The following is a 27,738-nucleotide window of genomic DNA, read 5'->3' on the forward strand; positions in this document are numbered from 1 at the left end:
CATCTAATCAAACCAGTACAATATTCATTCCTTTCCCACGTCACAAGGTATAAATTGGGCGTTCATCCCTTCTTCATCACCCCATTTTGATGGGTGTGAGAATTCGGCATAAAACGGTTTACTTTCATCTTAACACTTAGATTGTCATAGAAATCCTATTATTAATTTTCAAAAGTTATACACCTTAATTTACCAAATTTAAAATTATTTAAATACAACCCTTTTATATGCCGTATCTTCGGATTCGAGAAATCCACAACCATTACAACTTGGACACGTTCTTACTGAATCGTTTCTCACCTCGATTCCTATCCCCGATTTTACTGAGATTTCTAATAATCGTTTAGACCGTTGGCAACTAACGCAAAAATTAACGCAGTCCATTTGGAATTAATGGTCTAAAGATTACTTAAATCAATTGCAACAACGTAACAAATATAAAACTTCTAAGAGGAACATCTGTAAAAGATATATTAATATCAAATGAAAATACTTCTCGTTACAGTCGAAACATGGCTTAATAGCAGAAATATTTACAGCAACAGACAATTTAGTACGTTTTGCGATCGTCATAAAGTCTTTTGGAATACTTCGTAGACCAATACCCAAACTAAATTTGCTACCATTCTTAAAGAATTGAACAAGTGCTTATATCCATGGTGTATTTTCAAACACAGAAATTATTTTTTTAATCACTTATTCGACGAATCTATTTATTCAACTGATTTGCTTCTTCAAAGTATAAACTTTTTCTACGACCTTAAATTAAATCAAGTTTTATTTATTCAAAGAACTTATTTGTTTCTATTCTTATTTATTTGAACTTATTTATTCAAGCTTCTAATTGTTTAATAATTTACTTGTTTAAAGAGCTTATTATATTCAAGATTATCTATATGAGAGTTATTATTTGTTATTTCATTATACAAGTACCAATGAACATTCATAAAAAAATTCCGATTTTTAGGCGAGCACTACTTTCAGATATGAAATCAAGTAATGATTTCTTTTTTATCTTGTAAAGTGTCCTGTGTTCATATAATTTGTCATTATACTTTATCGTGCTGTTCTTTGTTTCTTCAGTCTAGAACAGTTTATCAAACGATTCACATGTCTCGTCTTTTTAGGATCTTGAAAGACATATCTAAAGTTTTCAACGATGTATCAAATCTTTACTAGTATGAATTTATATCGTGCACAGACTCTAAATGATTAAAATAAAACTAAAAAAAATTATTAAACATTAAAAAACTAATTTAAATAAGTCTAAACTATAAATATATTGTTCTCTTCATTATTTACCCAACCGACAACTCTGCATCATTCATTGGTTAAGCCCTAAGTATGCACGGAAATAATTGTAGAATTACATTCAGTAGAATTATAGAAATGCGCTATAATTTTAGCAATATTATGAAGGTATATTTATGGTTTTCATTTTTTTTGAATAATACAACGAAAATAAATTGCAGTATGTAACATAAAAATTCATTTATAAATGAATATATACAAAAATACAACTAAAATACATAAAACATAAACGAATATGCCATAAAACTTGATGAAAATGATGCATTGAGTGTTCGTTGGATGTACCTGTATTCATGTAGGCATTTTTTAAAAGAAAAATATAAAAAGAAACAGAAAAGTAATATCAGTTTGAAATGGAATTCATCTGTATTTATGAGATGAAAAAGACGGGGTAGAGGAGAAATGCAAAGAACCAGTTTCCTCCTATTAAAAGATAATTCTGCTAAAGGAGAAATAAGCATCATATTATAAACTAGCCAATTTTAAATATAATTGTTTTATAAAGACTACTTACTGATTTTTCAGTTTTGCAAGCTTACTTTTTCCAAATATTCTGTAAATTAGAAACAAATGGACATTTTAATAGGTTAATAAACGAAATTTAAAAATAAAATGCCGAAATTTCATTAAAGTTAAGTTTTTATTTTGGCTCTGTATTCATTTTTATTTATTCTTCATCTTTCCTCATAATAATAAAAATTATAAAAACTATTTTTAAGAATTTTTAATTCAACGTTCCTTCTTTATTTTTTAAACTTTCCATGATCTTTTTCTGTTACCTGTTCAAATTATTTTAATTGCATAAAAAATTTGAACTATTTTCATTAAAACTAAAATTGATCTTAGAGAACGTTGCAAAATCTATATCACTGAATACTATAGAGATATTTTTGTATCCACTCAATTTTTATTTTGTTATCAGAAGACACAAATATGTACCTGCATTTAAAATTTAAGCAGTTTTGTTTAATATATTTAAAACGTGTGAATGATGCGATTGCATAATATCAATAACATTCAAAAGAAAACACAAAAATATCAGCAATATGTCATCCAAAAATTTGATTCTATCTGGTAACAGGACAAAACCCAACTCATGGCTGTCATGCTCATGAGGAAAATATAGTAGTTCATATCGACATTAATAATAGGGTGAGATTTGTAATTTAAACGATTAATTACATGGCTAAAATTTGAGTAAAATGAGGTGAACTACTATATTATCAGTGTTTCGTTCCATATCGAGCCGTCCGGTGGTGCAATCTAGTGGACGCTAACGCTAGCCGGAAAGTTAAGACGTACTTGAATTCTACGTTGGAATCCCGCGCTTTGCGGTCGCATTTTTCATTTTGTTCGGATGGACAATCAGTTTTACTCATAGTTACTAGTAATCGGCGCTCGAATCAGATCCAAGTCGGTCACGTCATACTCTTAGTACGGATGGACTCTATTCTTTGTTCGGAAGAATATTAGCTTTACTGTTTTATTTAATTTTATATTTTTTATTTTTATATGTGAAGTTATACGTTAGGTTACAATTCATTTCATTAACTCTCAAGACAAAAATTCATTAAACCATTATTCAACATGCAACAAGGCGTTTTCTTCATTCATCACCTATGAAAATGCAGACCAACCTCGCTCTAAAATCTACCAATCCGTGCAAACTTCTGAGTCTGCAATGCACATGATTCAGTACATAGGAAGCTTATTAGCTTCTATCTTCTTTATTAGAATATCTTCTTTATTAGAATCTATAAGTTTCTTCCTAAGTACTGAAACTATAAGTTTAAGCTTATAAGCTTAAACTTATAGTTTCAGTATGTAAAGGTAAACATTGTTGTGACAGGAAGCTAACTGTGAATTGGGTGATTCTGTTCTTGGAAACATTTAATGTACGTTTTAAAATTATGGCATGCTATTGAGGAGTGACAGTTTTTAGTTCGAAAGGCAAGGTATCATATTATCTATAAATTCAGAATGTTTACCATTATTTTTCAAAATGAAAATATGCTTCATCCACATCTATGATGGATGGATAAAGCTTGAATGTCACTATTGTTTTTCATTGCAAGTTATTATACAGACTTAATGACCTAACTTTATGCTTTACTTCTGTACAAATTATTCTGTTATAGTAAGAACAGAATAGATCTCTTATTTTTAGGTTGAGGCTGCAAAAACCAGAGAACTGATTTATTTTTCTACTCTCACATTATTAAAATTTTTAGAAATTTTTAATAATCATTTGTTGTCATTTCTGAAGAAGCTCTTCTACTTCTTTCTATTGTCACTGAATGACTTGCATTGTTAATAATGTCTTCTGAAGGAAATACATGATTGATCATCTTCGATTTGATTTTCTAGTCTTGTATAAATAGCAAATAGGACTGCTTTTATGCAAACTAATATATTACTGCTATTTGTACTGTTGATTCAAGTGATATAGTCATATACATTAATACTATGAGACATATATATCTTAAAGTTATTTTAGTATCAGAGCATGAAAGTTCTTATTGCTATTTCAATCATACTTGTTCAAAAAATTGACTACCTTAGTCATTTAACATTCTAAGAAAAAACAAATCAATAAAATTCCTAATTAACTATTTTCTAGAATAACAATTAAATAATAAAAGATAAACAATAATTACTTTAAAACAAAAAATAAATAAAATAAAGTAAAATAAAATAAAATAAATAAATAAAGTAAATAGTAGTTTAAGTATATATACTCACCCTGATAGACAAGATACATTAAAGTCATAATACGCCTCCTTAATATAACTGTAATTAATTGACAATCATTATTAATAAAATTTTAATCCAATAACCTAATTATCAATCATTTAAATTTAATATGGTTTTGAGTACACTTTGACATTCATTAAGGAAGTAATAGAGTATGCGGTAGACATCATTCAAGTTTAGCGAGCTTTATTACAATGGTCAGATACCTTGTAAGGCAACTGCTGGGTAGATTTAAATTTATTAATATATAACGCTTTAAATTTCAGTGTTGATAAGATAAATTTTAAAAAGTAATGAAAATAAAGCCATCAATCATTAATTAGACTAATATCAAAGTAGACTAAAGAGGTATATTTGAAAAAAACATTTTGATACCATAAAAATAAACTTAAGCTACATAACTGGATTCATAACAAACACGATACGGGAAAAAGAGAGGAATGCGAGGGGATGACGGACAGACTCGTCGAGTTTTGCTGTTCGCCAGTGCTTGCACGGGTGGGCAGTGGCTATTAGGCTCGGATACTCCAGAGCCGCCGAGCTAAAAGCTAAAAGACCACAGTCCCGGTGGGGACACCCCATCTTGGGGTTTCTCCTCTAGAGGCGAGGGCATAAAGACTGAGTCGCGGCTTCCGGAGTGAGGGAACATCCCAACCACATAGGGGAAGACGCCCGTCTTATGATGCTTCCGATCGCCACCCCTACATTACAGGACGGGTTTCAAATCCTGATGGGGTTTAACTTGTGATGAGGGGGGAACAGGATCGACATAGTTAGGCCTAGTAGCTCCTCTCCAGAAGTTAGAGATAGAGCAAAAAAGGTAAAAGACAAGATCCTACCGGCTAGTCGACCTGTCCAACCGGACGTAAAGCGGGTAGACGGGGAGGATCGTTAGAGTATGGGACACATCCTCGGGTTGTGTTATACTTAACTGTGGGTCTGGCCGGGTGGTGAAGCGAAATAAGAAAAAAGTAACCTTACTGATTTAAATTAATTAACAAATATTTTTTGTTTTTGGCAAGTGAACTTGTTTTCAAGAGGTTACGTCAATCTCTCTAATTTTGTAGTCTAATAAATTTTGTTTCGTGATCTCGTTAAGATTAAACTAAAATTTAACATTAAATGATTTGAATCAGTGTGAAACACTTGATCATTAATCCCCAACGTAGAAAGTAATAAAGAATTTCTTTTTAGGCACCATTAAATCTCTTGCTTACTCCTGAAAACAGCTGTGTTTCGAAAAATAGAATTCCTTGAACATACCAGTATTTAAATATTTAATTTTCCTGAGGGAAATAGAGAGTACGGGGATAAGAAGGATAAAATTATTTAACATTACATTCCTACATGAAATAAATAAATTTTTTATTCTGACGGTTTCATAATAAAACGCTATTATTAACACATATGTAGGTCAGAAACAGATTCATGTGCTACTCAATAAATACAAAGGAACTGAATCAGCATCTGTCTGGGTCGCTCAAAGGATAACGTGATAAAATCTTGATCAGACCCGCATCATAAAATGCAAATTAATTTTTAAAAAAATGAATGTACTTGCAGCCAACATTAATTTTGTTAAATATAAACTAATGAAATAATTTTAAAATAAATAGGCGGGATACTAAATATATAAAATATTTATAAAATTACAACTAAAATTATTTGAACACATATTTATGTACATGTTATACTGAGATGAGAAAATTTAGGGAGTTTATAAAGTGTTAAATTAACCGTACTTGTTAATTAATCGAAAGAGTAATATTGTTCCTGTAAAAAATGTCTGTTAATTATGTTTTAGGTAAATCGGTGGGAAGATGTTTTAAACGGTTGGGTAATGTTTTTTTACAAATTGCAATAGAAGGATAATGAGGCATTTTATCGTAATCTTATATATAGTGTTGAGTTATATGAAAACATGTTTGTTGCCCGGTTTAATAGAAGTGGCTGAATAAAAGACTTATTTATATACATGTGAACATACAAATAAGTTAACATTTTTAATATACTGTAGCTAGTTCGCCCTTTATCAAGATACTGAGAGATTGACAGTTGAAAATATTTTTTTAATTTATTGGTTTAAACCAATTTATTGGTTTAAAAAATAATTAAAACAAGACAAATCAATAATAGTAATAATAATTACAATAATTGCAACAGTAAACAATAATTATAATAAATATCAATAACTAAGAAATGATAATCGTAATTATCACAATAACAATAATAATAGTAATATAATATCTATTATGAAATAATATAATACATAAAATAATAATTATAATAATAATAATTATTATTATTATAATATTAATAGGCCGTGATTACATACAAAAGAGAATTTAAAGTAATCGTCAGGATTTATTTACAGGTACATAAATAATTAAAAGCAGAATTTAGTCCCATTGACAAATTAATATTAGCATGACCGCTAGTCTTAACTTTTTTAACCATTAGTTTTGTATTAACAATAGAACAATAGATAAGACAAGTATAAAGTTTTTTCACTGCAAATAACTTTGCTGCTCATCAATAAAACTACCCTAACAATTTCTGATTGAAATTTAATACATTACCTCTTCCACTTATAGTCTTTCAGTATCTCATCGAACCATCTCTAGTTTTCGTGTACTGGAATTACTTGTAACGTCACCTTAATCGCGTCGATTTCGGATAACTCCTTTATCGTAGCACTCTCTCGCAGACTCCCTTCGCGACTCACATCTCGCAGAACTTCATCTCGCAGACTGACATCATAGTATCTCGCTTAGACTGACTTCAACGTCTTGCCCGGTTAGGAGTATTTTATACTCCTATCCTCTTTAGCCACTGGACCGGACCCACATCGAAGCGTGACCCACATCACCCGAGCCCTTTCGTTCCAATGAATTCATAATCTGAGTCCAGTAACTCTTCTAATGGAACATCTATTTAGGTGTATCAAAGGGCAGTATTACAAGAGACGGTTGTTAAACAAATTGTTACCTTTAGTTAAAGGATTTCTTTTACATCTTTTTAGGATTCCTTTCATTATAATATTTTCTACTACTTTCTTCTTAATTGGTAGGGATCCGTTGTTCATGTCCATTATACCGGTGTTGTTACAATACTAAATATCAGACTACAACATTCACATTCATGGGCACCAAACAATGCTCTAAGAGCCCTTTCTTATGCCTCAGAAATTTCTGAAGCAACCTGCAATGTAGTTTGAATAATAAAATTTGTGTTATTGTAATTTCTGATTATCAATTTAAGAAGGGCAACTTTATTAATCTGCTTAGTTTCAGGTGCAAGAGATGCTAACTGTATGACGCTATTAGTTTTTTGACTATCGGCTTTGAAAAATTAGCTACTATTTTAGCAAAAATCTTTAAAAACTTAGTGGTTCATGCTTGTAAAAATATACGTAAGAATCAGGAAAAATTATTATTACATTGCAGTAAGTAGACAAATGTAAATAAAAGTCCTAATATTGAGATTAGATGGCAGTTGGTAAAGGTTGTAATAACTTTTTAAAAAAAGTTGTACCTTGATTCATTACATTTCTATCCATTATATGAAATTTCGTAGAATGCTTTTATTTTAAAGTACGTTTTACGAATTGATTTCATTTATTTTAAATTACATATTAACATTGAAAATAATTTTTTCTATACAGCCAATGCATTTTAATTATTTTTCTCAATTGCAGTTGCTCATCAGCTCGTCATTCAGAAAGACCGTCCATCTGTTGTGCTACATTGTCGGAAGGATTGAATTTTTTAAAGCAATTTCCACGACGTTATTTTATTCGTTTATTTATTTATTTTTTTTGTCTTCAGTCATTTGACTGGTTTAATGCAGCTCTCAAAGATTCCCTATCTAGTGCTAGTCGTTTCATTTCGGTGTACCGCCTACATCATACATCCCTAAACATTTGTTTTACATATTTCAAACGTTACCTGCCTACACAAGTTTTCCCTTCTACCTGTCCTTCCAATTTTAAAGCGACTATTCCAGGATGCCTTAGTATGTGGCCTATAAGTTTGTCTCTTCTTTTAACTATATTTTTCCAAATGCTTCTTTCTTCATCTATTTGCACACATCTTCATTTCTCACTTTATCCACCCATCTGATGTTTAACATTGTCTTATAGCACCGCTTTTCTAAAGCTTCTAATCCTTTCTTCTCAGGTACTCCGATCATCCAAGTTTTTTTAAATGCTGAAAATTTATTCCATTCTACGTTATCAAATGCCTTTTGTAGCTCTATAAATGCCAAGTATGTTGGTTTGTTTTACTTTAATCTTCCTTCTACTATTAATCTCAGGCCTAACATTGCTTTCCTTGTCACTATAATTTTCCTGAAAATAAATTGGTCTTCTGCTAACATCTTCCACTCTCTTCTCAATTCTTCTGTACAGAATTCCGTACAAGAATTATCCATATCTGCGTTTACAGTTTAATATGCCAAACCTCCCGGCGATGATAACGCCCAGGCGTTTTTCGCCCATAAAAAAAAAGGAAGCCAAACCGCATTATTAAAATATGTTTTACTATCGGTAAAACAAAACTAGTAACCTGTGAAATATTACGTGTAACGGAAAACGATTAACGCTACTCTGGCTTTGTAGGAATCGCCTGCTTGGGGCTATTGCCATACTTACTATAATTTTTTCTTGTCAGGTATATTTAATTACGCAGAGCATTGGACCAACTAAATTCGATATTTTCAAACGGGTGTTATTTCTGGATCGTTTCTCTAAATCGAGCTATATGTTGGAGAATCAATCAGAATACATTAACCTATTCAGCGGTAAGGTAAATCGATTAAAGATCCTTGAGACAGCTAATAACCGTTATCTATACTCACGATTTAAAAAATTCGTCCGGAAGATATAAATATTTTAATGAGAAAAATTTTGGAAGGAGAAATTTATTAAATTTACTTCAAAATATTATAAATGATGAGGACAAATTTACGGCAGTTTTATCAAATTTAAATAGTTTGACAATAAGCAATATTTATTTTTAGTTTGCGGAAAAGTAATGAATAAAGAAATGAGGGTTGGACATTGAAAATTAAGAAAAGGTGCTTTAAATCGTTCTCTCATTTATGTAATTGATTTTGAGCTGAATGTTAGTCGCGATTAAATACGACATATCGTTTTTATACAGAGATGGATTTTATGTTTTAAATGTGTATCTAACCGTTAACATTTTGTTTAGTAAATAACAGATTTAAAAACTTATTTGTGCATGTGTCTTTAAAAAGTAAATAAAATTAACTACCTCTCATTGAATACTTACCCTGTATTTCCTTTTCTAGTAACACCTGCATCACAACTGTGAAAAAAGTGAATATTTAATTAATTAATACTGATCGATAGTAATCTAAAAAAGGTGATCTTAAATATACTATATATATATATATATATATATACATACATATATATAATGATTATTTACAAAATAAGCATAATAATAAACATATTTTTGCTATTTTTACACATCCATCCATCGCTTTCAAAAGAAAAAAGAAGTTTTATAATTAAAATAAAACTTCCACTATGTTGCTACCACAACATAATAAGTATATTTTATTAGCTTATTTTGTAATAAATTGAGATCCTTCGTACTTTAAAATTAAAGTCAGACTACTAAAATAATCCGCATGCTAATCTAAAATTATATTACCGTAAACAAAATTCATACTCTATTCTGCCGAAAGATGCACTAACTATTTTCAGAGGTGGGAAATTAGAGTTCTTTAAGAATAAAGTAGAACATTTGTTTATAACAATTTTAACCGAAGAAATGTATAGCTTGCTCTATAAGGGGACCTCGAAGTGTCAATCATTAGAAAGCACTACAAGTACTACTGGAAATGTACAACTGGCAACACTGTCTGCAATTTGGCTATCTCTAGATCGTTTTGGGGCAGAAAAAGAAAATTTGTTTTACACCTATTCCCGCTGAGATCATAGATTTTCTGTCAAAAGGAAATCAAATCTATCTACGCTGTAATGTGGTGTTACTTTTGTGATGAATTACTTGTACACTGATAACAATAAATTCATTGAAATCTGCATTATTTGTAGTTTACAATTGGCTTTTATTTTCGTTATTCAAAAGCTATAGAATTTCTTAATTGCATTACAATAAATTTCCTATCATTATATTACAAGATTTTACTAAATTTTCCTCTGTTGTTTAAAATATAATCGCTAATTATCACATTACCATAATTTTTCAAAATAATATACAGAATGAGCAACATAAAACCGAACCCATTATGAAACCGCTACCGAGCACTACTTATGAAAGACTCTCACACAACTGGCGCGGCTAGTGGATGTATATGTTACTACTGATTGTTGCTGCCGTTTCTCAGAATGTTACGTGTCAGTACAGTATTTTGCTGCAGTGCGATATTGTTTATTGCAGTTGTGTTTGTGTGTAAAGTCAGTTATTTTTACACGGATTTGATTACTAGACCATGGATAGCGGTGTTCTTTGATGGTTGGGTTTCAATTTGCCGCATATCTCAGGAATGGCTGAACTGAGATTGTACAAGACTACACTTCATTTACACTCATACATATCATCCTCATTCATCTTCTGAAGTATTATCTGAAAGGTAATAAATTGAAACAGTACCGCTTTACAACTGTGCAACAACCGAAGCAGACAGACAAACCGAAACGACTTGATTATAGCAACAGGTTTCTCGAAAACATTGTTGATGGACAGAGTTCTCTACTTGTAATTTTTTACCTTGGGACTACTGAAAGGAGAGAGAGTTTATTCCTATAATTCCCATAATATTAATGAAATTAGGGTGAACATTCAACGAGAAATCAACGCAATTGACAAAATTTGCGTCAGACGACTCTCGATATGATCAGTCGAGCACAAAAGTGCATCGATTCCCAGGATGTTCATTGTGCACATCTTTTGTTGCAATAAGGTAAATAAATGCAACATTTAAATTACGTTTTATGTTTTTCTTATTTAATTTATTCGTATCATGCATAAAAATTCATTCTAACATAACCTACCGATTCCGCAGCGGTTACGTTATGGGTTCGGTTTTATGTTGCTCACTCAGTATCTTACTATAACCAAAATGAAATGCCTACATATTTATGATATGTTGTGTACACTAATCATAAAACAACACAAACACACTGAAACCGGAGGGAATATGAATCAAAGCTGAATATATTTAGTTCAGTTTATATACTTGACTGGATCTGTGGAAACTGATAATTTACGCATTGAATATATGTCGTTTAAAAGATTTGTATTTTTTATTTAATAAATGTAAAAACGGATAATCATTATTTTTTGGGAATTTAGAAATTCTCACAGATAAAATCATTAACAGAAATAATTTATAAATTTTTGCTAAATTATTACCGAATATATCTTCCGTATTCTGGAAACAAATCGAATAAAGAATGAACAAACTTGTTATATAATTGACAGGTCACATGCATTCATGGATGTTATATATTTCAGTAGTTTTATCCTTAAGGTTTTAATGTTGAAGATAACAATTTTTCATAGTTTCCTTAATAACTATCATTTTAGCTGATGTTACCTTGGTTTATAGGGAGCTATATGAGATGAAAGATCAGAAATTTTTCAATGTAAAGATAGAGAATGTGGGAAATTTATTAAAGGGTACTTAAAAAAACGATTGAGGCTATCCGGAGCTAGTTAAATTGATTAGTGAGGAAACAGTGGCTGGTCAAACTTTGAAGTAACTTGTTACCATCAAATTACAATAAGTAAAAAATGAAAACTTGTAAGTTACTGACAAACTACTTGACGTGTCAGGTTTCTTTGGAATGGTTTGAAATCAAGTGATACTAAAAGAATTTCTTAAAAAAAACAAAGAAAGCTGATAATTAGCTACTCCTGACATTAAATAAATACACTTTTTTTTAAAATTAATTTATCTATTATTTTTTTAATAATATTGTCAAAAAATCATATTTTTTTCTTTATTTTCGTCATTTTAATTTTTTACTAATGAAATTTTACAGAATAACGATGCATTACCGGAAACATAGTATGATGTACTCTAAGTATTCAAAGTTAAGTGTGGCTATGCTTGTATATATTAGTATGATAAAATGATATATAAATATTTAAAAAAAGTTTTTCATGAAAATTCAAGAAAAATAGTAATTAAGAAAACATAAGCATTAAACTGAAGCAAATTCTTGATTTCAGGGATGATTAGCTCTTGTTAAAGGAATCAGGATCACCTGTGCAGTAAAGGTCTCTTTACAGCGTTTCTTTGCTTTCCTTTATTATTTTAATGAAGATACGTAATTTACACTTTTACTTTTCTTGCAAAAACTTTCTTTCAAAAAAGTTTTGCAAGCAACATTTTGGGTCATGAAGGTGTATTAACTAATTTAATCCCTCAACTTAATTTTTCTGTCAATTATCCATTTAAAAAAAAAGAAAGTTCTCTAAAACAGCAAAACACATATTAAAACTCATATGTATATATTTTATATCATTGTAGTATTTTAATTACACGAGAGGTTATCTCTAAAGTAAAAACCGTTTCATTGTAAATAAATTTATTCTGAAAAATTTCATAAATTTTTTTATTTACCTTCAACTACATACGTTATACTAATTTTCTATAAAATTGCCACATGAATTAAGTCATTTATCGTAGCGATACACCAGCTTTAATATACCCTCGTCGTATTCTTCTGCCGCCAGTCCATTTACCCACTGATTAACAGTATTTTTAAGTCCATCATCACCCGCAAATCGCTTACCACTAAAAAATTCTTTCAATTTCCCCAACAAATGGTAATCAGAAGGAGCTAAGTCCGGACTTATATGGTGGGTGATCGTAAACTTCCCATCCAAATATTCTAGATGTGGACATGTGCAACATGTGGACGTGCGTTATCGTGCAGCAGGATGACGCCGTCGGTCAGCCGCCCACCTCGCCGATTTTAAAGGGCGCGCCGTAACTTATGTAGGGTTTCGAAGTAGGCTTCTGCAATTATAATTGTTCCGCGCGGCATGAAATCGATCAGCAGTATGCCAAACCGATCCCAAAAACTGTAGCCATCAGTTTGCGTCCAAACGGCTGTGGCTGTACTTTTTTCGGTCTGGTTGGTGATTGAGGATGACGCCATTCACTTGACTGCCGTTTCCTCTCTGGAGAGTAATAAGAAGTCCAAATTTCATCGCCGGTAACAATTGAATTATGGAACTCATAACTTTATTCTACATAGCGCATCAAAAATTCCGAAACAGATCCTATTCGGATTTTTTTGTGACGTTCCGTTAAGATGTGCGACACCCGACGTGCAAAAATCTTTCTGAAGCCTAAACTATCGTCAACAATGCGACCGGTAACAGCTCTTGAAACATTAGGAAAAAGAAGGGCCAGGTCGGAAATCGTTGAGAGACGATATTTTGTGATTTCATCATTGAACCAATTCAAAAGTCCTCGGTGATTATCGGGACCTCTCCTAATGCTCTTCTTCGTGCGCATTAAATCTGTTATTTCTAAATCACTTCGGACATTTCTTTCATTCATTACATTATTACCGTACACAGCAACCAACTGCCTATGAATTTCAACCGGCCTAAACTTTTATTGGTTTAAAAAACGTATGACCATGTATTTCACAGTCGGCGACAACATCGATTTTCATTTTATAGCGTAATTACTTACACCTAATCAAAGATACTACAACGCGACAACTTACAAATACCAATGCAGTGTGTACGTTATTAGCGTGTCCATGAACGACACACGTTCACCAACCTTAAGAAGATAAATTTCCCTGCGGTTTTTACTTCAGAGATATCCTTCGTATAATTCGTTTATAATATGTAATTCAAAATCGTAATTAAATTAAGCAAACTGAAAGTAAACACACGTACTAATCCTAAAATTTGTTTATTGTAAAGCTGTTTTGTAAACATAGTGTGAACATTTTTTTACATTTAATCGCAGCGGGCATACCTTGAAATTAAAAAAGTACTATTCGATTACATGGTCTACTGCCGATGATATAATATAAACAACAATTTATAAAAATATAGATAACAATGAACAGATGGATTATATATATCACACATATATATATATATATATATATATTATAAATACCTCGCTTGAAGATTTGCGTATTTTGCATGGTGAACATACGTTTCAGGTCTAAATAGCCTGAAATGTAAAAAAGTAAAAAGGTTTTTTATAAATATGCTGAAATTTTAACAAGTAAATGTATTACTTTTTAAATCTGTAATTACTACGTAATATTTATTAGCTTACATTAACGATATCAACATAAACAATACATCGGAAACTATTCCATAACCTTGGGAAATATTTCCCATGGTTTAATTGTAATTGTTTTCATATTATGAGATTTATCAGTATTAAGAGAATTGTAGAACTTCTACTTTAACTTTTGTAGCAATATTAATGTTAATTTGTTATATTTACATGAAAAATCTTTTTCGTTATTGCTGCGTATGTTAAACAATAAATATTAGCTAACAAAGAAAACCGAAATCTTTCTAAAGCTGTACAAATTTCTACGATATGTTAATTTCTTCTTTTTTTTTAATTTAAAAAACGTATAATGATGGAACTTTTTAATTTTTGTCAATCAACATATGGAAGAAACTGAACATATGAAAAGAACGAACAACACTCTCAAAGAAAAAAGTGTGGGAATAACGAAAATTCAAGAAAAGGAGATATAGCCAAAGCTGCTCTATCTTGCCCTCTGAATATTATTCATGGGAGAATAGGTTTAGAAATTTAATCGAAGGCCTTCAGAATCAGATCGCTAAAACAAACTCTGCAAAAGTTTTTGATTTGGCGATAAACAATGTTTTTCTAATTACAGTAATTAAAATAAACATGTTACCATAAATATGCACTTATTATTTACTCATTAATACTCGTTCATGCCGCTTCACTGAAAAGTTTCCTTACAGATTAAGCCAATATATCTTTTCTGAGATAAGCAATCGTGAATCGGTATTCAAAATATTAGAAATTGGAATAGGTAGTAAACCACTAAAGATAATTAAGGATACTTTAACAAAAACATTTTCAAAATTTAAATACTCGGAGAATTTGTCCCTGAGAAATACAGCGAAGAAAGGACTCAAGTACAGTACTTGGGAAAATGTGCCTTGCTAAGTAACTAAAATAAAGGGTCACTGCAGAATAAGAAATTAGGAAGAAGACTAACATATAACTGTAACTATGACTAGCATATAACAGAAAACAAAAAATAAATTTTTAAAAAGAAATAAAAAAAGTAATTATTGCACAGGAGTGAGACCAGAAGTACTGCGTGCAATTGAATTCCATTCTCTGAACGGTATTGGACATATGAAATGGATTAAGATTTAGGGGGAGGAGAATATTAAGACGAGTTATTGGACCCAAAGTGAAGGATTGTACAAAATGGAAGATGTAATGAGAAAAAGGAGTCAAAACTACTTCTTACACTTATGCAGAATGGATGGAGGAAACCTAACTAAAACTATCTTCAACTACTTCTATATATATATATAAACCATAAAAATCACTGGATGGAGAAAATAATAAAGAATATTGTAGAGGTGAACATTAAAGAACAAATAATTTTTTGCAGTAGAAATTCAAAGAAAAAGATAAAAGTTTGAAGGTTTTTAAGGATCGTAACAGAAGAGAAGGAGCGGGCCACTTAGAGAAGAGAAAAAAAGCAGCGATAGTTTCAATGAAGTATTTCGGAGAATCTAAGACTGTGAAGAAGAATGAGAACAGTACAACCAAAAAAAGTATTGTTATATGTAATTCGTAGATGGCCAGACAGAAATAAGGATAATTTTTTTTTATTTTATTATTAATTAATTAAATTTTAAACAAAAAAGAGTGTAATTAAAGCATTTTTAAAAGTTAAATCGTTTAAAAAAATTGTTTACCTTTCACGTTTACAATGTGCGTTAAAGTGATTTTGCAACTAATTTTAATATTGTACAAAAATTATAATATTTTCCCCCGAAAAATACAGAAAAAAATACCGGCTGAATAGTCTATATACCTGTTAGCATCTTGGCTTCGGATTATATTAACTAGTTAATGTTTTAAAAATTAATTAAGGTAGAGTAATTCCAAAGTGTGCTTGTAAGGTGCAAACGAGGTAAGGCCCTACATATAAAACAAATATCCTGTGAAATTTATAATATTATGCCGGTTTAGGACAATATGTCCTAAATTTGTTTAATACTGAAATCGGCTGCGTGTTTTTACTCCTTGTACGAAGTAAAGGTAGTATTTTGATCGCGAAAAATTTCGGTTTTCAGATTTCAACGGAAATTTCCATTTTGACCATTCCGGAATCCATTTTGACTGGTTTCGGCGTGACGTCTGTACGTATATATCTTGCATAACTCAAAAACGATTAGGCGCAGGATGTTGATATTTTGGATTTAGGACTGTTATAACATTTAGTTATTGCGATCCTTTTTATTGCTATCGACTTTACCAAAAGTCTCCAAAAAATCCCAAAATACGAAAAGAACTTGATTTTCTTAACCGAATAAATAAGCCCTCATTCAGATCTTTTCAATAAGTGGTACATAATTTCAATGGATCCAGAGTTATAGCCAAATAAACTTTTAATCAATTAAATATTTGTATCTTAAAAGGAAAAGACACATTGGATCGTATCAGAGTTCTCCTTTTTTTTTAAATTTATTTCTTTTTTTTTTTAATTTATCATCTCTTAATTTTTTTTATTCTTCCCCGTTCTTAACGTTTTCTTCTTCATAGTCACCTTCTTGTTGTTTTTTTGAGATATATTTCTTCCTTCATGTTATCTTTCATTTTCATTTTTCATTATTCATCAAACAATCCAATAATACAGACGGAATATTTTACACAGTAAGGTCATAATTAACATTTGCAACCAGTATACAGGAGTTCACTAATCGGAATAGTTTAATTATTATTAACTATTATTTATACGACACACCAGAAATCTGAAAAGTTTGTTAATCGGTAACTCAGAAGATACGAATAATACTGATCTAGTAATATCAGTAATAAAGGGACTTTTACTCTATTCTAATATTTCATGTAAGATTGTTGAATTAATAATTGGATAAATATTTGTCGATAATAAAAAGTAATATTTCAGCGATTATGTTACTATTCACTTTATTAAAGAATTGGAGGATCGTATCACACTTTCAAATTAAATAAGTTTAAACCAAGTGCAGCAAAAAATGTGTATATGTAATTTAATAAGCGTCCAAGGAAGTCATGCTGTGTCAAAATCAGATTTTTCTAGATGAGCTGGTCAAAGAGGTCAAAGTAAGAGATAAAACCGATCCTATTAACTAGAGAGGGATCGCTCTTGGTAAAAACTATTGTCAAGTACTTTACATTTGTTCTAATCAGGAGACAGACACGGTGGTGGAAAACAGGAAAATTTTGCCGTAGAAGCAGAGTGGATTTAGGTATGATAAAAAATACATCGATAATATTTTGCTTCTTAGTCCCTTGATTAATATTAAACTTAGGTAAATGACAAAAAAGTTAATCGCTGTATTTGTTTATTTTTAAAACCGCATTTCATACTAGAAATAAGAATAAGTTATTTTTAAAATTATTCAGCATCGGTGCAAATTATAAAATTGTAAATATTTAAAAAAGATTACTTATCTAAGTTAAAATAACCTTAAATAGCGATTAAATTCAGCTAAAAAAAAAATTTTCAGGGCGGCTATATTTCACCCTTGTTATTTCCATTATTTACATAAGATTAGCGTAAGTTTTTGAAGAGAATGTTGCAAATTTGATTAATTTTTTTTATTATCTTGTCATCCTTTCTAACTCATAAAAATTAAAACACATTTAAGTGGCAGTATTAGCACAGTGCTTATATGTTAAAAATAATTGTAAGTAATGTGAAGACGAAGTCAATTATCTTTTGACATAGAGGAAAAATGTAAAGAAATGAAGCCTATAAAAATGGAGAAATTGAAAGACTTGATAAATAAAAATACTTAAAAGTACTTTTTTATCATCAGGAATGATTTATAAGAATGTTGATTATATGATTAAAAAAGCTATTATTTGGAACGGCGACTATTTTAGGTTATTTAACTAAGCATTTGCCACCGTTAGTTATAATACAACTATATAAATTAATGTTTCACTTAGCAACAATTTTAAAAGTATATACCAGATTACTTTCGAAGCCGTTACTCCATCATCAGGGATTTCCCAAAATATGTTAATTCAAGTTCAAATGCATAATTATATTTAAAGTAAAATTATTACGTTCATAATAGTCAGTCGTCAAGAAACCAGACTATTAGAAAAATTTTATATATATTTGTATAAGAATAAATTGATGAATGAACAGGTCAAATTCGATAATGATATCCTTTAAACAAATTATATAATAATTAATTATTAATAGGTTGGTAAGATTTCATTTAATATTAACTCTATTTCATAAAAAACGCAAACCTCTTACAAACATGACGTTACACTCTTATTGAGGTACAATTTAATTTTATTTCTTGATGACGAAATAACGGCTCCGAAAGTACTCGGATATATACTTTTAAAATTGTTGGTAAGTGAAACATTAATTTATGAAATTATAGGTTATGTTTGGAGCTAAATCACATTCCTGGTTAAAGAAAAATACGATTTTCATTTGATGGTGGATTCAGTTTTTTTTATACGCATCCGAAATCAGGGCACCTTTGTGTAACGAATAATTACATAAAGCAAAATATAGAGTTGTGAACGATCTATTTCAATAGGAAAAATCTACTCTTTAACCGTTATATTGGAACGGAATTGGAAGTACAGCATTTAAGAAATGCCAGTTGCAAAAGATTGTTTTCGTGGTTAATTAAAATATCAATTCGTAGACTGTCTATGCTACGGCAGATGATGCCGGATATCCAACGTGGTAATGCACTCTGTTACGATTGTTACAATCAAATCAGAAGATATTAAATGCAAGCAAATCGGAACGGAAAACAAATGCTAGCCACAGAAAAGGGAAGGAAGTTAGAGGATTTTAATAAACACCACAAATTACTGGATTCTGAACAATTCATAATTCGAATTGTAGACAATCGTCACAATGCCCTGCGCAGTCCATATATTTTTTAAAATGGTATTTAATTATACAGGTTAATAGTCCTGTTAAAGATTTCGAAAAACAAATTTCTAGATGATATTTGAATAATACCCTAAATAAATGTGAGTATATAGATAATTGTACAATATGCAACTTATAGTTTCCTCAAAACTTGGTAAACTTTTTTATTAGAACGTACACTGTACCGACCATAAAGGAATAAATACTTATTATGTTACACGTGTGAGAATGAAGATAAGTGCCAAAACGTAGAACATAATATCTGATAAAGAATATTTATTGATCGTGTAAACAAATTGAGTTATTTTACTATTGCGTCTTTAAAAATTAGAAAATTTATTTTTAATGATGCATAAAATAATTGGAATAATTACATAAATATAAGTAGTATATTTTATTTTTTTATAGTTATGATACTAAAGAAAGCAGAAGCAGATAAATGTGAAGAATACAGAACAATTAACTTAACTACTCAAGCATCAAAAATCTTAACTAGAATTCTGTACAGAAGCATTGAAAGGAGAGTGGAAGAAGTATTAGGAGAAGACCAATTTGATTTCAGGAAAAGTATAGGGACAATGAAGTAATTTTAGAGCTCAGATTAAAGTAGAAGGAAGATTACAGAAAAAACCAACATACTTGGCATTCACAAAATTAGAAAAAGCATTCGATAACAGAGACTGAAATGAAAATGTACGGCATTTAAAAAAAAATTAGGATTTAACTACAGAGATAGAAGAACTATTGCTAATATTTACGAGGAACCAAACTGCAAGATTAATAATTGGAGATGATAGGAAAGAAGCCGTTTTAAAAAAGGGAGTCTGACTAGGGTGTTCCCTATCTCCGTTACTTTTTAGTTTTTATGTAGAACTGGCAGTTAATGATGTTAAAGAACAATTTAGATCCGAAGTAACAGTACAAGGTGAAAATATAAAGATGCTGTGATTCGCTGATAATATAGTAATTCTAGCTGAGTGTAAAAAAGATTTAGAAGAAACAATGAACGGCATGGATGACGATCTAAGCAAGAACTTCCGCATGAAAATAAGCAAAAACAAAAGTAATGAAATGTAGTAGAAACAATAGATGGACCACCGAATATAAAAACATGAAGAGAAAAGATTACGGAGGTAGATGAATTTTATTACATGGGAAGTAGAATTACTAAAGATGGATGAAGTTTTTAGTCAAAAATACAATTGTTCACATCAAAAATAAATTTAAACGTCAGTAAAACTTTTTTGAAAGTGTATTTGAAGCGTAGATTTACATGGAATTGAAACTTGGATGAGAAGAAAAAATTACAAGCTTTTGAAATGCGTTGCTATAGCAGAATGTTAAAAATCAGACGGATGGATAAAGTGACAATGGAAGAGGTGTTGCGGCAAATTGATGAAAAAAGAAACATTTGCAAAAATATAGTTAAAAGAATAGGCAGACTTATAGGCGACATCTTACGGTATCCTGGAATAGTCGCTTTCATAGTGGAGGGACAGGTATATAGGAAAAATATTTCCAGCAGGCAACGTTTGGAATATGTAAAATAAATTGTTAGGGGTGTCGGATGTGGGGGGTACACCAAGATGAAACGACTGGCACTGGATAGGGAATCTTGGAGAGCTGCATCAAACCAGTCAAATGACTGAAGCCAAAAGAAGGAATACAAAGTGGATTTGTGTTCGTTGACCAAAATTACCGACAATTTTTCTAAGAAAGAATTGGAAGGGCTTAGAAAAAATTATGAACCCGAGCAACACCGGCTACACAAGCTAATTTATGATAAATATGTAAGTTATTGTTTGTGATTAATATGATTCATGCGCTGTTCGTACATTGCAACATAATACTATATTCTGAACATAATAATTATATGCTGAATATCTTAAACATCAAATAAAGTTTTCGTTATGTTAAGATCTGTAATGAAAATCCCTTCATTATTTAAATATGAAGCGTTAATTAATAGTATGCAGCAGAGATTTCACAATAATTTGGACGTATATCAGGGGAGATTGTACGAGTAGGCCCGTGGAATTCCGTAGAGCAGGTTTCTTTTTACATTATTCCTTGGTGATTCAGAACCGAGTACAGGAGAGTCAAAAGATAAACATAAAAGTTAATGTCAGAACCTAAACCTAACGTTTACCTAAGCTTATGATCGGAGAGTGGAAGTAATTAATCAACGGAGAAAATGTTTTTAGTTAAAATTGCTCCAGTCTTTTTAAAAAAATGTTTCATCTTGTACAGATTTATCCGTGAAATTTGGCTCTACAGAAGATGGCTTACATACAAAAAATGTTGTTATAAAAATTAACAGAATAAAAATGTTGTCTGTTTGACAGACTTACTCGTTTAAATTTCATTTGCTGTTTCCTCTCTCCAAGATGCATCTCTCCAAGATTCTCTATCAATTACCAGTCGTTTCATTTCGATATTCTCCCTACATCCTACATCCCTACTAATCTGTTTACATATTCCAAACGTTGCCTGCCTGCAAAAGGTTTCCCTTCTACTTGTCCGTGCAATATCAAAGCGACTATTCCAGGATACCTTAATAAGTGGCCTACTTCATTTCTCACTTTATCCACCAATCTGACTTTTAACATTCTTCCTATAGCAATCAAAAGGGGGAGGGGGTACAAAACTAGATGTTACAAGTCCTAAATCCAAAATATCATCATTATACTGCTAATCGTTTTCAAGTTATGCGAGATACATACTTAGAAGATAATTGAAAGAAGAATTTAATTGAAAAAATGGAATAAGGAAGGTTATAAAATGTTGTAAACTGCTGTTGTAATGTTGTAAATTTTACGAGTAATCTTCAACCCATTTACAAGGTTTGAAAATTCTTTGTACACTGATAACCCTCACCCAAGTAAAAACGAACAAATTTTAAAAAAACCCTATTTTTTTAAGGGGAAAATAATGATTTATATGGAACAATTTTCAGTTGTAATATTTTCTATATTCATTTTCGATGACAATTGTTTTTATTCATCTAAAAAAACAAGGCTAAAGTAAATTCTAGCTCAAGCATGGCATTTTTCTTTTGGCGATTTGAATTCTCCCAATGTAGCATCATAGTTCAGATTATGATAATACAATTATCGTACATTAAACTGTACACGATACATTAATTGAAACAGCGCTACCCCTCAAATACATATACTTCACGTAAATTTTTGTAACCATCATTCCAGAAATTTTGGATTCGCATAGAAGTAAAAAAAGAAGTGAATAGGTTTTTTACAGAAAAAACTATTTTCCATCTGTTATTCAAACAGCCGGAAACGTAAAAATTATCTCTTATCAGATTAATGCGAAGGTCATTGGTTAAACTTTTACAGGCCTACCCGAATTTTAAATAAAAAGTAAATCTTTAAATTAAATTAGACTGGTTTCAAATAAGCAATTCTTAAAAATGTATTATTTTTTGCAAATGTCTTTTATTAAAAATACTTTTTTAATTCTTATTTAAATTTTGTTTATTTTTCTTTAAAGAGTGCGCCGAATAAACAGCAACTACAAAAAAAATTAAATACTGGTGCAAATTTAAATAATAGTAAAAATTTAAATTACAATTCAAAAAGTTTTTTTTTTTTTTTTTTTTTTTAATAAGTTTGTATTGCTTTTTAAATTATTTGACTTCAGTCATTTGACTGGTTTGATGAATCTCTCCATGATTCCCTATCCCTATCTCCAACTACAGTATTCTCCCTAGATCCTACATCCCTACTAATCTGTTTTACATATTCTGGTGCACAATTTTTCCCTTCTACTTGTCCCTGCAATAACAAAGCGACTATTCCTGGATGCCTTAATAAGTGGCCTACAAGTCTATCTCTTCTTCTAACTATAATTTTTCAAATGCTTCTTTCTTTATCAATTCGTCGCAACACCTCTTCATTTTTCATTTTATCCACCCATCTGATTTTTAACATTCTTCCTATAGCAATCAAAAATTGGGTACACAACTATATGTTACAACAGTCCTAAATCCAAAATATCAACATTCTACTGCTAATCGTTTTCGAGTTATGCGAGATACATACATACGTACAGACTTCACGCTGAAACTAGTCAAAATGGATATTTCCATTGAAATCTGAAAACCGAAATTTATCGCGATCACAATACTTCTTTTACCTCGTACAAGGAAGCAAAGATCAAAGTTTACTAAAGATAATTAAAAGAGGAATTTAATTGATAAAATGGAATAAGGAAGATTAGAAAATGTTGTAAACTGCAATTTTACGAGTAATCTTCAACCCTTTTACAAGATTTCAAAACTCTTTGTACACTGAGAACCCTCACCCAAGTAAAAGAGAAGAAATGTTAACAAAAACCTTATTTTTTAAGGAAAAATAATGGTTTATATTGAAAAATTTTTTGTTGTTTTATTTTCTATCTGCATTTCCGACGACATTTTTTTTTTTATTCGTCTAAAAAAGCTGAAGTAAAATCCAGCTGAAGCAAGGCATTTTTCACACACCGATTTAAATTCTGTTAATGTTTGCATCATAGTTACAGATTATGATAATATAATTATCGTACATTAAACTGTACATGAAACATTAATTGAAATAGCGCCAACACACAAATATATATGCTCATAAATTTTTTTAACCATCATTCCAGAAAAATTGGATTGCATAAAAGTAAAAAAGAAGCGAATAGGTTTTTTTAAACAAAAAAATATTTTCCGTCTGTTATTCACAACAGCCGGAAATGTAAAAATTATTTCTTATCAGATTCATGCAAAGACCTTTGTTAAACTTTTACAGGCCTACCCGAATTTTAAGTAAAAAGCAAGTAAAATATGTAAAAAGAATAACATCTTTAAATTAAATTAGACAGGTTTCAAATAAGCAATTATTAATTTTTTTTTTTTCAAATGCCTCATTTATTAAAAATACTTTTTTAAATTCTTCTTTAAATTTTGTTTTTTTTTCTTTAAAGAGTGCGCCGAATAAATAACAACTACCAAAAAATTAATTACTGGTGAAAACTTAAATATAAGTCAAAATTTAAATTAGAATTCTAAAAGTATTTTTTTTTTTTTTTTTTAAGTTTGTATTGCTTTTAAATTAATTTTTTTTTGAATTTATTTTTTTTAAACTTTTTTCATATTTATTAAAGCTATTAAGACAATCCTATTTAAACTACATTCAAACTACAACTAAAATAATCTTTTGATAAATCTTGAGTATTCTGCTTTCTCTTTCTGATTAACCAAAATACACAGGCCAGGTATTTAGAATTAAATTATTTTAAAGTAATTTTTAAATACTTCTTATATTATAAGAATATTTTCAGTTCAATAATTCTAAACGCACACACAAATACACAGATCTTTAAAGTACTTACTCTTTTTCATCATATGCTTTCTCCGCACTGATGATAAAAAAGCTCATAACGTAGATTATGATTCGCATGTTCAAAACTCTTAACTTTTTCGTAGAAAATGAATAATTGTATAAATTTTATAACCTTATCAATTCAGAATACAAGATAGATCGATACTGCTAACTCCAATACTAAAGATATGCGCTGTTAATGCTCTTATATATATATATATATTCTCGTACATTGACGTCATTCGATTGAATATGTCGCTTACGAATAGAAGAGATACACTTGGCACAGGATACCCCCACCCTACTTCATGCAATGTATACTATTTTATTTTTCAATACGTGTTTTTAATAAATTGAAAATTAAAAAAAATGTAAGGTGGAGACAAATATATTCTTTACTCTCCAGCTTTTCTATCTGCCTCGTCCCCGATCTTTAAATTAAAAAATAAATAAACATTTTTCAAAACTAGATAGGTTTCTACAAATCCACCGGCTTGGTCTAATGGTGAAGCCGTCTTCGCAAATCAGTTGATTTTGAAGTCGAGAGTTCCAACGTTCAAATCCTAGTAAAGGCAGTTATTTTTATGGATAGTTATTTACGGATTTGAATAATAGATCGTGAATACCGGTGTTCTTTGGTGGTAGGGTTTCAATTAACTACACATTTCAGGAATGGTCGACCTGAGACCGTACAAGACTACATTTTATTTATACTCATACATATCATAATCATTCAATTTCTGAAGTAACACCTGACTGTGATTCCCGAAGTGTAAACAGAAAGACAAAAAAAAGAAAGGCTTCTACAAAAATAAATAAACGCATTAAAATAAATTATTAAAAATTCACAAAAAAAAAAATAGAAAATTTGTTTAAGAATAGTATAAATTAGTATATGTAAATAAGAATAAATACATGTTTTTTTCTTATTTGAATTATTTTATTAATGTTTTTATTTTTTTCTTAAAAGGGTTTTTTATTTTATGAATAGAGCTAAATTTACGCGGAAAAATTAATAGCATCAAAGCAAATACGATACATTTGTATCTCGATGTAAATAAGAATACAAACGTAGAAAAATACCATGAGTAAAGGTACTTTGAAATATTCATAATATTTTACCTTAAGTTTACTTCAGCTTTCTTTAGTTTTCGAAAAAACTATTGAAATACCCAAACGAGTACAAGGTATATATTATAACATTACGCTATACTGAAAAGTATAAGTCGTCGACGGTGACGAAAATTGAAAGAAAATTTCATATTGGCGGGAGAGACAATTTCTTTAAAAAATTAATCGCGTAACGGGACCACCGGATAAACTGATCCTATATAAAAATAAAAAAATAAAATTTTATATTTACAAATTTATAAGAATAATTATCTTCTTCAATTTTTTATTTGTAATTATAAAATCTTATATACAGTTAGAAATATTGATATATTATAAATATATTTATTTATTTTCAGATAAACATAAAATAACCTTTATTTATGCTAAGTTTCATGGCTTTCAAATAGCTGTTTCAACCGTTGTAGTAATTGAATAGAAGCAAGACATGTACTTAAAACAAATTTTTTAAGCGTCAAAATCCTCAAAACGTTTAAACAATTTCTCTATTTAAAAAGTAACGTTATTATCTCAACAAAAAAAGTAACGTGAATTTTTATAAAAACCTATTTGATTTTATAAAAACATTATTATTGGTATACATATAAATTCACAGAGATTATCTCATGAATATGAAATAAAAATTTACATCGGTAATTTTTTACTGGGGTGATAGTGTTTTATGAACATGGGTTTTTATATTTTTTTACATACGACTTATTATTAAATTATAACTACAAGCGCCCTTAACAGATTTGTGAATTCTCTACTCTAAAAAAATATATAATAACTTATTGCGTAAATCCAAACAATTTTTTTTTGCTGCATTATCAACAATTACTTTTAGAAAAAGGCTTAGCCAATCCGTTTAGTAATCTACAACCAAATAATTGAAATTTATCCCCGCCAACCACCCTCCGAGTCACTTTAGAGCTCTGACCCAGAGTCTGTTAGGAACCCTTACCAAATGAAAATTAATTATTGATTATTTAATTTAAATTGAACTGAGATTAGAAAATAAAATAAGTTAGAGACTGTATATTTCTTTCTCGGTCCTAATCAAGAGTACATCCACTACCTTCATACTTATCTGAACTAAAAAATTGGGGGTATAATAAAAAAAGTATAAAGTTATAAAATTAAAATTACACGGGGACGAACTCACTTCGTTAGATGGCTCGGCCGATTTGCAATTACCGATCCATCTTTCAGATGTACGAACGTTTACTGAATTAATACCGTTAGAAGTAATTTGAATAAACATTTACTAATGTTCTGCAAGAGCTCAGCTTTCTTCAACTTTATTCTATTTGAACAAGGCGATTTCATCGAGGAAATTCTGTATCGACCAGCGAAACGGCTCTAGCCATCAAGCTTTGCAGGCAGAAACGTCAGTGTTCGCACCTGTCGAGAACTTCCAGGATAAGTTTTCCACAAAGTATATTTAATCAGAACAGATAGCAAAATAGTTAAACGTTAACAAAGTACAGGCTTCGTTAATTATTATATTAGCTCTTTCAATGTCTAGGACAAATTGCTTGGCTTCAATAAACCAGAAAATAATTTGCTTATATCAGAAAAAATTGTCAGTTCACAGAGATTCTAATGTAATATATCCTCCTTATAAATACATTTCCTGTGATCTCCCTCAGAATTCTGAGGGAAGTTAAGTTTTCCCTCAGAATTCTAAGTATCGCAAATATTTAATTTTATATATTAAATAAATTTGTAATTTCTTTCTGGTAATAGAAGAATTAAGTTTTAGCACTTGTAATTTACTGGCTAAATTTAATTGCCGAAAACTGCATGACGGGAAGAAAAACATTGAAATATCTTGGTCACTATAGTTAAACAAAACATATATTTAATATTACGTAGTAAAAGAAAAAAAACGGAAAAAATATCAATTAAATTACAAAGAAAAAAAAAAGAAGAAAACAATAACGAACAAGTAATATTAATAATGAAGAGATTTCAATTCTATGCGAGTCCGTAATAGTTATATTCCATGCAACATCTTATTTATCA

At 30.0% G+C, this 27,738-nt stretch overlaps 1 protein-coding gene across 2 annotated transcripts in view; it reads right to left on the reverse strand.

Annotated features, from left to right (window-relative positions):
- LOC142332940 (uncharacterized) overlaps nucleotides 1-24,786 on the reverse strand; it is an 87,673-nt gene extending 62,887 nt beyond the window's left edge. Inside the window, exons 1-5 of one of the 2 annotated variants that reach the window (XM_075379653.1) lie at nucleotides 24,611-24,786; nucleotides 14,215-14,271; nucleotides 9,360-9,395; nucleotides 4,054-4,101; nucleotides 1,826-1,864 (exon numbers count right to left, since the gene is read on the reverse strand). In XM_075379653.1, coding sequence (XP_075235768.1) covers nucleotides 1,826-1,864; nucleotides 4,054-4,101; nucleotides 9,360-9,395; nucleotides 14,215-14,271; nucleotides 24,611-24,678 — 248 coding nt within the window. In that variant the 5' untranslated portion in view covers nucleotides 24,679-24,786. The remainder of the gene's footprint in view (nucleotides 1-1,825; nucleotides 1,865-4,053; nucleotides 4,102-9,359; nucleotides 9,396-14,214; nucleotides 14,272-24,610) is intronic. The other variant, XM_075379652.1, reaches the window with a different exon arrangement.
- Between the last annotated feature and the right edge of the window lie 2,952 nt (nucleotides 24,787-27,738).

Source organism: Lycorma delicatula, chromosome 12 (genome assembly GCF_047948215.1).
Source record: "Lycorma delicatula isolate Av1 chromosome 12, ASM4794821v1, whole genome shotgun sequence".
NCBI classification, from domain to species: Eukaryota; Metazoa; Arthropoda; class Insecta; order Hemiptera; family Fulgoridae; genus Lycorma; species Lycorma delicatula.